This window comes from Myiozetetes cayanensis, unplaced genomic scaffold (genome assembly GCF_022539395.1).
Source record: "Myiozetetes cayanensis isolate MyiCay16 unplaced genomic scaffold, myiCay2020 scf15, whole genome shotgun sequence".
NCBI classification, from domain to species: domain Eukaryota; kingdom Metazoa; phylum Chordata; class Aves; order Passeriformes; family Tyrannidae; genus Myiozetetes; species Myiozetetes cayanensis.
This window is the reverse complement of record NW_026087159.1, coordinates 12,550,999-12,564,819: the sequence shown is the minus strand read 5'-3', so window position 1 is coordinate 12,564,819 and position 13,821 is coordinate 12,550,999. Positions and strand designations below refer to the sequence as shown.

At 41.8% G+C, this 13,821-nt stretch overlaps 1 protein-coding gene across 1 annotated transcript; it reads left to right on the top strand.

Moving 5' to 3' along the window:
• The first annotated feature begins 186 nt into the window (after nucleotides 1-186).
• On the top strand, nucleotides 187-12,831 carry SLITRK2 (SLIT and NTRK like family member 2). Its single transcript, XM_050310222.1, has 2 exons — nucleotides 187-353; nucleotides 802-12,831. Exon 2 carries the CDS (start codon nucleotides 845-847, stop codon nucleotides 3,416-3,418), a length of 2,574 nt encoding a protein of 857 aa, XP_050166179.1. The 5' UTR covers nucleotides 187-353; nucleotides 802-844; the 3' UTR covers nucleotides 3,419-12,831.
• The last annotated feature ends 990 nt before the right edge of the window (nucleotides 12,832-13,821 follow it).

Genomic DNA, 13,821 nt, shown 5'->3' with positions numbered 1-13,821 from the left:
GATGGGGGGTGATGGAGGGAGGGGTGGGCTGGGAAAAACGTGTCCCCCCCGCCCCCGGCTGACGTCAGCGCGGCTCCGCGCGGGGCACCCGCAAAAGCGCCGCGCCCGCCGCGCCCCGCGCAGAACCCGCGCTGAGCCCGCGCTCCCGCAGCGGCGCCGCCGCCGCCTCGGCCCCCGCCCGGCCCAACTTCCCGCCGGGACGGGACGGGACGGGAACGGCGGCGCCCCGCTGGGCTCCTCCTGAGGCGCTGTGCGGGCGATGCCTCTCGCCGCCCGGCTCCTGGCTCCCGGGGCGCGGCGGCTCTCGGCGGCGGCCCCTGCCCCCGCTGCCCGCTCGGGCGCCCCGAGAGCAGGTACGAGCGCGGGGGGCGCGGGCCGGGGGCTCCCCGCGGCGGGGAGCGGCTTAGGGAGGGTTTGCCGGCGTTTGTTCTCCCAGCCCCAGTTTAAGATGCTGGCGGTGAGCGGGAGCCGGGCAGCCGGGATCGGGACGGGATCGCGGTGCCAGCGGGAGGCAGCGGGCGGAGGGGTCGGGCGGGGAGCGCGGCACCGGGACCTCGGTTTTTGGGGAGCTCCCCGACGGGGCTTCCCCCACAGCAGCTCCGCAGGCGCTTTCGGAGAGCAGAAGGAAGGGAGGAGGAGGGGGCATTCCAGAGGAGTTTACAAGTCTCTACCTTGCAGCTCTCCTTTCCTCCCCCCCCCACCTTCCGACCTGCTTTGCCCTCCCCGAGAAGCCTCTGCTCCCCCCTCTCCCGGCCGTTTTCACTGGGGATTTCTTCTTTCTCTCCTTACCTGTCTCAAAAGGTTTGACTGTAGGTACCAAAGCGGGGATCGACGGCGCATAAAGATGCTGAAGGGTGTTTGGTTGCTCAGTTTGTTAACAGTGGCTGGGATCTCGCGGACAGAGAGTCGCAAACCTGCCAAAGACATTTGCAGCAAGAGCCGCTGCCCTTGTGAGGAGAAGGAGAACGTGCTGAACATTAATTGTGAAAACAAAGGATTTACAACCGTCAGCCTCCTCCTGCCGCCACCATCCAAGATCTACCAGCTGTTTCTCAATGGGAACGCACTGACCCGCCTGTTCCCCAATGAGTTCGTCAACTACTCCAATGCCGTGACCCTCCACTTGGGCAACAACGACATGCAGGAGATCCGCACAGGGGCCTTCAGCGGCCTTCGCACCCTCAAGAGGCTGCACCTCAATAACAACAAGCTGGAAGTGCTGAAGGAAGACACGTTCCTGGGCTTGGAGAGCCTGGAGTACCTGCAGGCTGATTACAATTACATCAGTGCCATTGAAGCAGGGGCATTCAGCAAGCTAAACAAGCTCAAGGTGCTGATTCTCAACGACAACCTCCTGCTGTCCCTGCCCAGCAATGTCTTCCGCTTCGTGCTCCTCACTCACCTGGACCTGAGGGGGAACCGGCTGAAGATGATGCCTTTTGCTGGTGTACTGGAGCACATTGGAGGCATCATGGAAATCCAGCTGGAGGAAAACCCTTGGAACTGCACCTGCGACTTGCTGCCACTCAAGGCCTGGCTGGACACCATCACCGTGTTTGTGGGCGAGATAGTCTGCGAAACCCCCTTCAGGCTTCATGGAAAAGATGTGACCCAGCTCACCAGGCAAGATCTCTGCCCTAGGAAAAGCTCCAGCGATTCAAACCAGAGGGAAAAACATCCTGTCCTCTCAGACCCGCACATCTCCAGGCTATCGCCCACAGCCAACTCTGCCATGAATCCCACCAGAGCCCCGAAAGCCAGCCGGCCACCCAAAACCAGGAACCGCCCCACCCCCCGTGTCTCTGTGTCAAAAGACAGGCAAATATTCGGACCTATCATGGTTTACCAGACAAAGTCTCCAGTGCCCATCACCTGCCCAGCTGGCTGCATCTGTACGTCACAGAGCTCAGACAATGGCTTAAATGTTAACTGCCAAGAGAAAAAGATCAGTAACATCTCCGATCTCCACCCCAGGCCAACCAGTCCAAAGAAACTTTACCTTACCAGTAACTATCTGCAAGTCATTTATAGAACCGATCTCACAGAGTACAGCTCTCTGGATTTGCTACATCTAGGAAATAACAGAATTGCAGTGATACAAGAAGGTGCCTTTACAAACCTCACAAGTTTACGTAGACTTTATCTTAATGGCAACTACCTTGAGATCCTGTACCGCTCTATGTTTGAAGGGCTGCACAGCCTGCAATATCTCTACCTAGAGTACAATGTCATTAAGGAGATCCTGCCACGCACATTTGATGCTCTGAGTAATCTTCATCTCTTGTTTCTCAACAACAACCTGCTCAGATCCTTGCCTGACAATGTCTTTGGCGGCACTTCCCTCACCAGACTCAACCTTAGAAACAATCATTTCTCACACCTGCCTGTGAGAGGAGTCTTGGACCAGCTTTCAGCTCTAATTCAGATAGACCTCCAGGAGAACCCTTGGGACTGCACATGTGACATCCTGGGGCTGAGGAACTGGATAGAGAAAGTCACTGACCAGAACAACCAGCAGTCAAATCCCCCCGTAGTTATCAATGAAGTCATATGCGAGTCTCCCACCAAGCACTCTGGAGAGCATCTGAAATTCCTGAGCAAAGAAGCCATCTGCCCAGAGAACCCCAACCTGTCAGATTCTTCTCTCCTCTCCATGAACCAGAACACAGATACACCCCATCTCCTCGGTGTCTCACCCAGCTCCTACCCAGAATTACACACCGAAGTTCCACTGTCTGTCTTAATTTTAGGATTGCTGGTTGTGTTTATTTTGTCAGTTTGTTTTGGGGCAGGCCTGTTTGTCTTCGTCCTTAAGCGCCGGAAGGGGGTGCAAAGCATGCCCAGCAGTGCCAACAACGTAGATATAAGTTCATTTCAGCTCCAGTATGGGTCTTACAACACTGAGACCCACGATAAAACTGAAGGACATGTTTATAACTACATTCCCCCTCCTGTTGGACAGATGTGCCAAAACCCAATTTACATGCAAAAGGAAGGGGATCCAGTTGCCTATTACAGGAATCTCCATGAGTTTAGCTATAGCAGTCTTGACCACAAAAAGGAAGACCCCACCAGTCTTGCATTTACCATCAGTGCAGCTGAATTACTGGAAAAGCAGTCCTCGCCGAGGGAACCAGAGCTTCTGTATCAAAATATTGCAGAAAGGGTCAAGGAACTGCCCGCCGGAGGATTAGTTCATTATAACTTTTGTACCTTACCCAAAAGGCAGTTTGCCCCTTCATATGAGTCAAGACGCCAAAACCAGGACAGGATAAATAAAACTGTTTTATATGGAACTCCCAGGAAATATTTTGCAGAACAGTCTAAACCCGAGCATCCTTTACTCCAAGGAAAGCTACAAACAGAACCAGACTACCTCGAAGTTCTGGAAAAACAAACTGCAATCAGTCAGCTGTGAGGGGGGAGGTGGGAGACAAAGGAAAATTTTTTAAATGAGCTCAGCATCACTTTTCATTGAGTCTGAACTCAGTGCTGATATCATCTGTCACATTCCCAACGTTTCCACTTTTTTAAATCAGAGAGGGAGAGAGAGAGAAAAGGAACCTGTGCAGCATAGCAGGAATATGGTGTTGCTTTTGCAACATTCTCTTTAAGTTATTTCTCTCTCCTTTTGACCCTTCTGTAGGAACTGTCACTGCAAATGTACCTTTCTGTAATAGATCTTGCATAATTCTTTTTGATTTTGAAGGAAATGAGGAAGGGGGTCTTTGGGTTTTCTGTTTTGTTTTGTTGGTTTTTTTTTTTCTTTTCATTTCAAAGTGGAAACTTAATGTATTATGTAGAAGATCTCCAAAGATCTTTTTTCCTGGACTATGACTTTCTTTTGTAAATAATAATATACAGTACTGCTATTTCAATTACCAACTATAGCCACTGGGCGTCACTTTTTTGTGTTAAAGTGCCTTTGCACTTTAAGTACATTATTACTTAATTGTTGCTCTTAGCTTTGATAAATTGAACCTATTTTAATGTGTTGTATTTTTGAAATTAAAAAAAAATTGTAAAATAGATCTATATGTCAGCTGCATTAAATCAGAAGGTTTGATTTATAGGAAAGCTGCCCTTCTTTAAATGACTCTAGTTCTAGGACCTTACAGACTCAAATGTAAATTATTGGGGTATTTTTTTTCCTTCTAGGTTTGTTTAGAGTGATCCACTGAAACCAACTGAGAGGATTTAGCAATGGACTAGAGGTTATCAAATGCCTCAGCTGGGAATAACAGCTCATTAATAAAAGATGTTTAACACAATGTCATAGTGAACTGAACAATTAATGTCCTTCTTAATACATTGCATTGCAGTTCTAACACAGTAATGTTCAGTGGCTTAAGATTATTTTCATACTTAACATTGCTCGTAATATTTTATGCATTAAATTAGGTATTTTTATACATTTTGTGACAAGAGTTTATATTTGTAACTTTTTGGACTGAAATTAACATGTCCTTTTCCTGCCAGATACATATTTTTTTCATAAGCAGGGACACCAGCAGGGGTCATCCCACACCTCATTAAATTTATTAACATACAGGCAAATGAACCCATGCCAAAGGTAAAATTTGAACCTGGGTCTCTGGATTCCTCCAAATCAAGGAAGCCAAAATCAGTACGTGCACCACACTAACTTTCAGTAGTCTGAATTATGTCTAGTTTTCAGTCTCTAAAGGAAAAAGTAATGCTGCAATAATTCTAATCTGCTAGAGAAAACTACCATTAAGTTCATTATTTTAAATTTTGTAAAATGTTTTAAGTTAACTGAGTTCCATTCTCAGCGTTGGTTTTCCTAAGCCCTTCAGTGAACAAATGCCATAAGTCTTCTCCTTTCCCATTAACTCGGGCCTGTTTTGCTTCAAGCTTTATGTTATCACCTCCAATTTACATTTCCTTCCTGCAGAATATTGAAACCATTTTTATTAACAAGTATACAGTCAAACTTTATTAAGCCTTATTAGCTTCTAAATAATTTTTTAGATGCAAACATTATTGTGCGATTTAAACAAACAGCCCTTATTTACAACAAAAACAGTTTTGTTTTGTCTATTCTAAATCCTTATGCAACTGGGATGGTGATCTGCATATAAAGTAGGCCAGGCTTTTCAATTCCTTATTAAAGCAATTGATGGAGTCTGAAAGAAGCACACTGTTTCCTTTTCATAAATAGGTTACTGCACATAATAATCCTTTATTATCATGCGGAGATTGAAGTGGCCTCTGCTGACTGATTTTTAGGGCTTTACTATAGTTAATAGTACAGTATCTACAACTTGGAGAAATTTTCAGCAATAGCATTTAAGCTATAAATAACTACAATCAATGTTGTTCTAATCAGGACTTTGCCAAAAGGAAGTTGCTTTATATTTAAGAGCTAAAGGGGCTTTGCATGTGATATCACCAGATATCTGAGTCATTCAGTAAACTGTCTTCTAATGATTTATGTGACATTTGGGTACATTAATATGCTAACGTGTCAATTCTTTATGTTTAGAGTCCATAGCATCTATGGCTGTTCATTAGATCAGGTTTAAAAGTGAAGTGCTACAATGAACTCCTGAAGAATCAGTCTTCAAAATGGTCTCACCTCAAGAAGGAGGCGAAATGGTTATCACTGTAGTTGAACTTGGAACATTTGACTGGAATAGCATCCGTCTTTGAGCAAGGTACTTGCTTGAAAGCTTCCAGTAGTGACTGTCTTATTATGGCTCCTTTCCCTGGGTAATTAAAAACGTTTATTACTGAAACACTAAGAAAAGTATAAGTATTATTTTAAAATAATTAACTTCTTTCCAGGTATGATTTTAGTATTGCCTGCAAAACAAGTACCATGTTACATCTGGCAGCATCTAGGGTACTATTACTTATTATTCACAAGCAAACCAGAAGCAATTACAGGGGTTTTTTCCTCAGAAAAATGCTAATTTTTCCATCAGAAATGTTTTTAATTTCCTTGTGTTTGCAAACAACAGAGATGGGAAATTGGTTCTTTTAGTAACTTTATATTGTTTGTTTTTACTGCTTCAGTATCAGACAACTTTCATGTTTGCCTTGGTAGCACAGCCATACTTTATAGAGGTTGCTGTTGCTTTACATTTCCTTGTGGAATTTATTTAAGGACTAGATTTTATTTTGCATCACCAGTACCAGCTTAAAAATCATTATTGCTGTAGGTCTTTTAGGTTTGTTTTTATACCCTTCGGCTGACATCTATTAAGCAATTCTTTTCATAGCTTGTCCAGGTGAGAGAGAAGATTTTTTTCAGTTACGCTTAAAGAGATTTGTTTAACAGGGAAAGTGTGTCAGCAGCTGCTGGATAGAAGGTCTCCACGTTCCTTCAGCTGTGCAGCCCTGGAATCTACTGCTTGTTAGGGGGAGAGCAGTGGCTTTATAATGAGTCTGAAAAAAATTTCCTTCATAGTTTGAAAAGTTGGACTGTGAAATTATGTAACCAGGTTAGCAAAGTATTTTTTTTCCCCCTCAGGAAAGTGGGATGCAAATAGTTTTCTTTCTTCCTAAGTTTTCTTTTGTGAAAGTGGACATAATGACCTTTACAGAAGCAGTAACTGTGCAGACTGAAGCACTGTGGAAGCTATGCTGTTATCTCCAGTGAAAATAAGGGGCAGTGCACTTCCAAAGCATGAATACATTCTTTTAAGACACCTTTCTAGGTTAAGCATTAGGTTTACCAACATACTTCCTCTTTTCTCCCCACAAAACAAATGCCACTTTTTGCAGAAGGGTCTGTACTTTGAGTGCTCAAATCTGCTGCAGAGCCACTCCAAACGCCCACTGATAGTCCTTGTTTCTGCAGTCTCTGTTTCCCATCCAACTCCATCCTACTGGGCTCCAGCATTAGCTCAGTTCCTACCTCACCTCTAGTAATTGCTTCCAAAGCCCCCACCATGTAATGCCCCAGCCTTTTCCACTTGTACCCATCCCCTAAGCACTCCTTTCCTTCCCTAGAAAGTTCTGGAGGGCCTATTTCAGCCTTGAGCTAAAGTCCCTGCCCCACTGAGAGGCCAGCCCTTACCTCCTCTTTTGACATTGCTGAGTGGCCCAACGTGAAACGAGACACCTGATCCCAGTGGTATTCCTGGGGGCTGTGCTGGAGGAAGGTCTTCCTAACTGTCCCCTCTTCTACTCCTTGGGCAGAGAAGAGAAGCCTAAGATCCCATAGCATTTCAGTTTCCATGCAGGATTGCCTGTGTGCCAACCCTGGCCGTTTCTGCAGCGTTCCTGAGTGAGAACAAATGGATGAGCTCTCTGAAACTACTGACATCACATCCCACTTCGCTGTAATTTTGGCGAGTTGTCTTCAGCATGAGCTAATCTTGCCAAAATTAGCTACTAAAATTTCAAACTCAAACTGGTTGTGTAGCATCTCTAGAGTAAATAGCAAAAAACCAGGCTGTTCAAAGGTGATTTATTCCCTCTCAAAAATATATGGCATGGATTGGCTACAGATATACCTGGTTTTTTCCAGGAATAGTAGGAAAGGATAGATGATGAGCACTGATAATACTGATTCCTACATAGCTTGGTCAGCCTAGCACACCCACATGCAACATATAGATGTGCTCTGCTGAGTATCTGCCAGTCTCTACCCCAAGACATTTCCATTCTGTCCATGAAAAATACTCCCTGTGGAGTTTATAGCCTGCTTTGGTCAAATGCACCGGGTTTTTATAACACCTTCTTGTGCTGATAGAGAACTACACGGTAGGCTTCAGTTTTGGGGTTTTTTCCATCAATACTTGAGTTTGTAAAATAAAAACTACACTTTTTAAAGTTAGAAGCTGCGATTAATAATGTCAGACTAAGGATCCCAATGAGTTAAATTGCCTAAATGAGAGTCTCATAGAATACTGAGCTTGTATAGGAATACAAATGCAATAATTTTAAACTGCTCATGAGTGAAATGAGATACTGGAAATGTTAATGAAACTTCTTAGGTTCTTATAGGCTAATCACTGATACAGTTTGTGATTTTTCATATTACTGGTTTTGCAGACAATAAATGTCATTTAACAGAGAGAGAGGAAAAAAAAACACCCTCTTTTCCCAAGACCTCCCCCAACTCCAAAATAACAGATAAATTAACTTATGCAGATGATGTGACACTTGTGGTATATTTCCCTTCACTTTTTCAAAGCGTTCCATAGGAGAAGTACAAAAGTTATTCTTTTCTAAGAGGATCATTAAGTCTGTTTGGATTATTGATCTCATAGCTTTTCTGGGCACAAGGCCAAGCATTTTGACTAAGGTTTTTAATCCTAGCTAATGAGGGAGGTGGATTAATGAGAAGTTTTTTGTGGGTTTTTGTGTTCTTAGAGGGTTGGTTGGGTTTTTTTGAACCCGTAGATTGACATGTTTATTAATACAGATGAATAGATTGTTTTGAATGAAAGAAATGTTGGAGTGGCAGTCGGAGATGCAGTCATTCTAAACACCAAATAGGCTCAAGAGTAGGAGTGAAGTTTGAAAAACAAGGCATCATAAAAGTGGGTTTTTTTCCCTGAAATCCTGAAAACAGAGGACAGCCCTTTGAGTGCAGCAGATTTTGTTACATGCTGTTAACCATTTGGAGGGGTGAAATTAGAGGCCAGATGCACTTCCATTGTCTTTAAGGATACACTGAAGTGCTCAGAATTTGGTCCCCATCTCTGATTGTTACCCCCTGTGCACACATCTGCATTACCACTGGTTGTGCACTACACTTGGAAAAAGTAAGCAAGGTGAACTTTTTGGAAGAGTAGAACTAGCTGCAGTATTTCTGAATGGTTTTTGTTTCTATTTTAAAAAGTGCAATGAATTAACCATTTGTGCACTTAATGCCATAGATTTTTAACTTCTAAGGTCTGTTATACAAACTAAATTTTCAGCAAACTGTTCAGATCAATATTTGTAGCTACTTACAAAACAAGAGCACTGCAAAACATAGAGGCTGACCTTAAGAGGGAAGGTGGCACTACCATTTAGCAATCAAGGTAACGTAAATCCATATTTGCAGGACAACAGAAATTACAGCAGCACAACAAAGTATCTGCAATATGACAATGTTGATTCTTTGTGGGGACAGACCAGGTATAGGATTTGCATCTTGGCAACACAGATTCCTTGTATCTTCTCTTCTTGCCCTCTGTGTGCATTGCTCTCCAGAAATATTAGACACCAGTTACCTTCTGAGTAGGAGGCAGTACAGCCCTTTTAAGAATGCTGTCTGCATTGGAAAAAAGCACAACTAATGTATACAGGCCTGTTGCAGTTATCTCCTCTTGAGATAAAACTTATTTCCATACAAAAGCCTGGAAAAAAAAATCCCTTGAGATCACTGATAATATGGCAGAGTTTATTTTTAAGCATCTTGATTTTAGTTCTAAGAGCCTCTCAACTGAGAGGCAAAGGAAGTGGAGTTAAGGCAGTTATTTCTCATGCTGTAAACTTTTTTACTTCTCCCCAAGGATTTGTAACAGATTTGGTACATTGGCATGAGTGACAATAATCTTATCAAATAAGGGCAATCCTATTGAACTCACTCAGTTGTGAGTGGCAGAGGGGAGAGAAAAATGGTTATGTCCTCTTACTGTCACCTAAAATGTCACTGGGGAGTTTTCCAGACTGAAGGCTCATTCCCATAAATCTGAAGTCAACATACTCCAAGTTCATACTCAAGTCACTAAGTATGAGATTTTCAGAAATATTTGAGTGATGGGACATTTTGTCTGTCACATCTCTTGCTCCTGAGAGGGTGAGGTTTTGCTTGGAATCATTGGTTTATTCTATCTCTTCTGAATTTTAATTCTTGATTATTCCTGACTATAGTCTTGCTATGGAGGGCAGATGGAATACGCTCAGCTAAATCTTTGTTTTTCCTTTATCTTATTTCACAAGTTGCCAAGTTCCTCAAGTGCCAGGCAGCTGAGACTTGAACAAGTCAGAAGTTTCAGAAACTCAGTGATCCACTCAAGTGAGCAAAGCTTTACCAAAGCTTTACTGCTCCCATCACATCTGCTGTGTTCTGCTGAGCTGTTGATTTTATTCAGATGTATTCCAACTCGAAACAAATGCACACTAATAAGTATCTATGTAAAACCTTATAATATTCAGCTTACATGCTTACTTACAATAGAAAAAAGAGAGGGAGTTAGAGGTTGGTAAAAGCCTTTCAAATTTTCTGGGCTTTTTTTTCCTGAATGTTTCAGAGGGATTTATTATGATTCCTAGTGAATCAAATGGAATTCCAATAGTGTTGTGTAGGTTTTTTGTGGTTTTGTGCAAGATAGTGGGGAGCAGGGGAGGGGGAAGGGAGAAAAAGGCAAATTATAATTGTCTTAACTGTCAAGATATTACAAGGAGACTACCAGAAAGCTAAGGACTTCAGTTTATGACTTAAAGAGCTTACACAAGTGCCTATTTTTTTGTGGAACATCTAAAGGAAACGGTACACAGGCTGCTTTCCCAAAGGCTAAGGGAACTAGACAGGCAATTCCCTGGGAGAGCTGAGAAATCCCAGACTTAAAGTTAGAGTAGGTTTACTATAATTCTGACATAAAGCATGGCTTATGTGAAAAGACAATGATAATGGGGAAAATGCTTAATGCTACAGTTAATTAGTGGTATAGTTTTTAGCCTGTGTTTTCTGATACCATATTTACCATTGCATCCAACTCATAAGCTACTTACTACAGCTGAGTGGATAATTCTTATTTATTGATGTGCCCTTCTTTTCCGTAATGCAATGTTGACAAATTTGTTTGATGGTGGCCTAAGTTTTCCATGGCTTCTTTTTGTTCTCCAAATAATGCATGGGAAGAATTCCTAGCAGAGGAGTCCTAATGGATAATTCATAGTGAATGCCTAAAATTGAACTACCAAGGACTGGGTTTATATTTTTGTATTTATTTATTTATTTGCTTCGAGAGGGAGGCAGTGGGCCTAGTTAACAGCTGATTTGCTGGGAACTGAAAAAATTAGTGTTCTCTGTTTGGTTCTGCCAGTGCCCTTGCACAAGGCATACCTGTGTCCCCATGCTTTAATTTCTGCATCATTAAATAAGGAGGATGGTACTTCCTGCCTTAGTCTAGTGAGATTTACTGATGAGAATTGTTGGGTATAATTGTTTTTCAAAGAGAGTGCTTGGTGGCTTTATAGTTTCTTCCAAATGCAGCAATAGTGCACTGCTTCTTACCCTGGTATATATTTTTTAATCTAAGAAGGTGGCGTGTACACGTCAGATTAAGTTTAGTTTTCTGGTTTTGCAGCTAAAAACAGACCATAAAGATTACCTTGTAAAAGGAAAAGATACTGTCTTCTTGTAAAAGGAGATGAGATGCATGGAATGAAATGGGGAGGGTGGGAAAAGCTACAGTCTGTTTTTAAACTGTTGGAAATGCACAGTATCCCATCTCCTCAGTTTTTCCTCTCTGGCTGAGTTGAATCATCTTGTCTGTTTCTGCCCTATAGAATCCTTTCAGAAATAGTTCTTAGCATACCAGTTATTTTTTTATTCACCCTTTTTTTATTGTGTCAGTTTGGCTATTGCAGACAGCTTTTATGCTCACAAGTGAGCCAAGAGAGGCTCTGAGTGGCAGACAGCTGCTGAAATAGGAACCTGGCACTCCGAGGAGAGAAAGAGATTCATTCAACTTCTCCTTTCAGCCTCTTCCTTATACTCTGTAACCTTTTTTCTACTCCATAGTAACTGCAATAATCCTCTTGTCCATGGAATGCAGATTGTGGGCATATTTTTCCATCTATAGCCCAACCACCTACTGTAAAATCCAACTATATGTTGGAAAGCCCACAATTTTTCACATACAGTCTTGTAGAATGTATATGGATGTCATGCCCAGCAATCTGATGCTTCCATGCAAGAGAGAGCTGATTTCTAAACCTAGACCTACTAGAATCTGTGTCACAATATCCATTCAACACAACAGAGATATAATTTCACCTTCTCTTTTAAATTTGCTTTTGATTAAACAACTAAAATTCATTTACTGTTGTTCTGGTTTATGTTTAGATATTGTGCCCATCTAAGTTTTGAGACTGCTAAGACTCAGGCTTTCATTTTCTTGCTGATTCATAAAATGGGACATGTGAAGAATTATTCCTGATTTCTAGACTGTAAGTGACATGGGGTTTTTTTGGCTGGATGTGGTAAGTGCTCTGATCCCATGCACAATTTCATATTTCTGGATAATTGGCAGTTATTTAGATTCCATTTACCTACAACGTAAGATACATGGTACACCACAAAATATTTCTGGCAGTGCAGTGTTAAGCCATCTGTCCTGGACCAGCACAAGTACATCAAAAGCAGTAGTTCAAACAGTCCCTGAAAAGTCTTGTTCTCTTTAAGTTCTGGGAGAAATGTAGATGAAGGGATGTAGACATTCAGTGATCCTTTTGACATGTTCATCTTTGAGATTTTAAGTGGAATTTTTTTTTTCTCCTAGGAATAATAGAGTTTATTATTTAAGTAAGGCTATCTAGATCCTGAGCTGCTGTAAACAGCGTTTAGCTCCATAAACATCACTGTAATGGTTTGTAATAGCTGAGGATTCAGCTGCTTTGTTCTGTAAACCCCTTAGCCGAAGCAATCAACATTAATACTAATAATGGATCGGTGCTATAAGCAATGCAGTAAGTTGTTCACTTTCATTTCATTGCTTTAGAACTAATACAATTTGCCACTGCTTTGGAATTTTGAGCCACATTTGAAAAGAAAAAGGTCTTTGAAAGTTCCCTACCTAGTTCATTTTGGGATGTAAATGACTAATTTCTGTAATAAAACTCTCTTGGTTGATACATTTATACACTTGGTGCTTCACAAAGCCTTTTAATTCTCAGAGTTAGAAATACAGTGCATTCTTCCATATATTCTCCATTTGGGGCTTCTTACTTATTTGTAAAGATTAAAGCTTCTCAATAGCTCTTGCTTACCCATTTTGCCACCCTCAGAGTTTGGATGTGAGTCTGTAATCAGTGGTAGTCGCTCTGTAACAGTAAATGTACTTTCAAAGAAAACTTTAACTGTAGAGTCTTGGGACATGCAAAAAGTCACATTTAGAAAGTCACGTTCTCCCAAGAAAGGCCACAGCTGTTTCTTCCTTGTGAGCAATACACTGACTCCATCTGAAATACATAACCTTATTATCATGCAAATATTTATGCCACATTAGAATCAAAATTGCTTTTTCCACAATAGATAAGCTTCCTGGATTATTGCAGATAACGGAAATCCAATTTCTGAAAATGTTCTCTTATTGTTTCTTTTTTCCTCTGCTTTTTATTAGCGAAGAACTTGTAATTATTTGCTCTTATTCAGATGTTCCAGGGGAAGAATTGAAGTCATATTTCCCACACATTGGGATTCTGATAATTGAAATTCACTGCTTTCTCTTCTTTCTATTGCCTTTAAATAAAGGAATGTACTAGAGAAAAAGACTCAGCTCAGTCTGGAATGATACAAGTGCAAGTCAGGAATAACTGAAAACAGTTTTGATCACCCTTTGAAATCCTCGATTAAGCAGTTTTGCTAACTCTCAAAGCAATTCGCTGGAACCTTTTGATTTATTGCACAATAGGTAGAAAGCTGCTTTTCTTCTTCTTCAGGCTCTTACCCTGCCAATGGATATTTGTTCTGTAAGTAGCACTGACATGAAAAGTCTGAAGTTGTCCACTTTTCTCCCTTTGACCAAAGTTCCCTTGGTAAACAGAGTACCATGAGGAGTAGCGGTGTTAATCCTCTAAGTTTAGCTTTGTGAAAAAGCCACACTGAAGGCTGTGAAAGCTTTGAGGAAA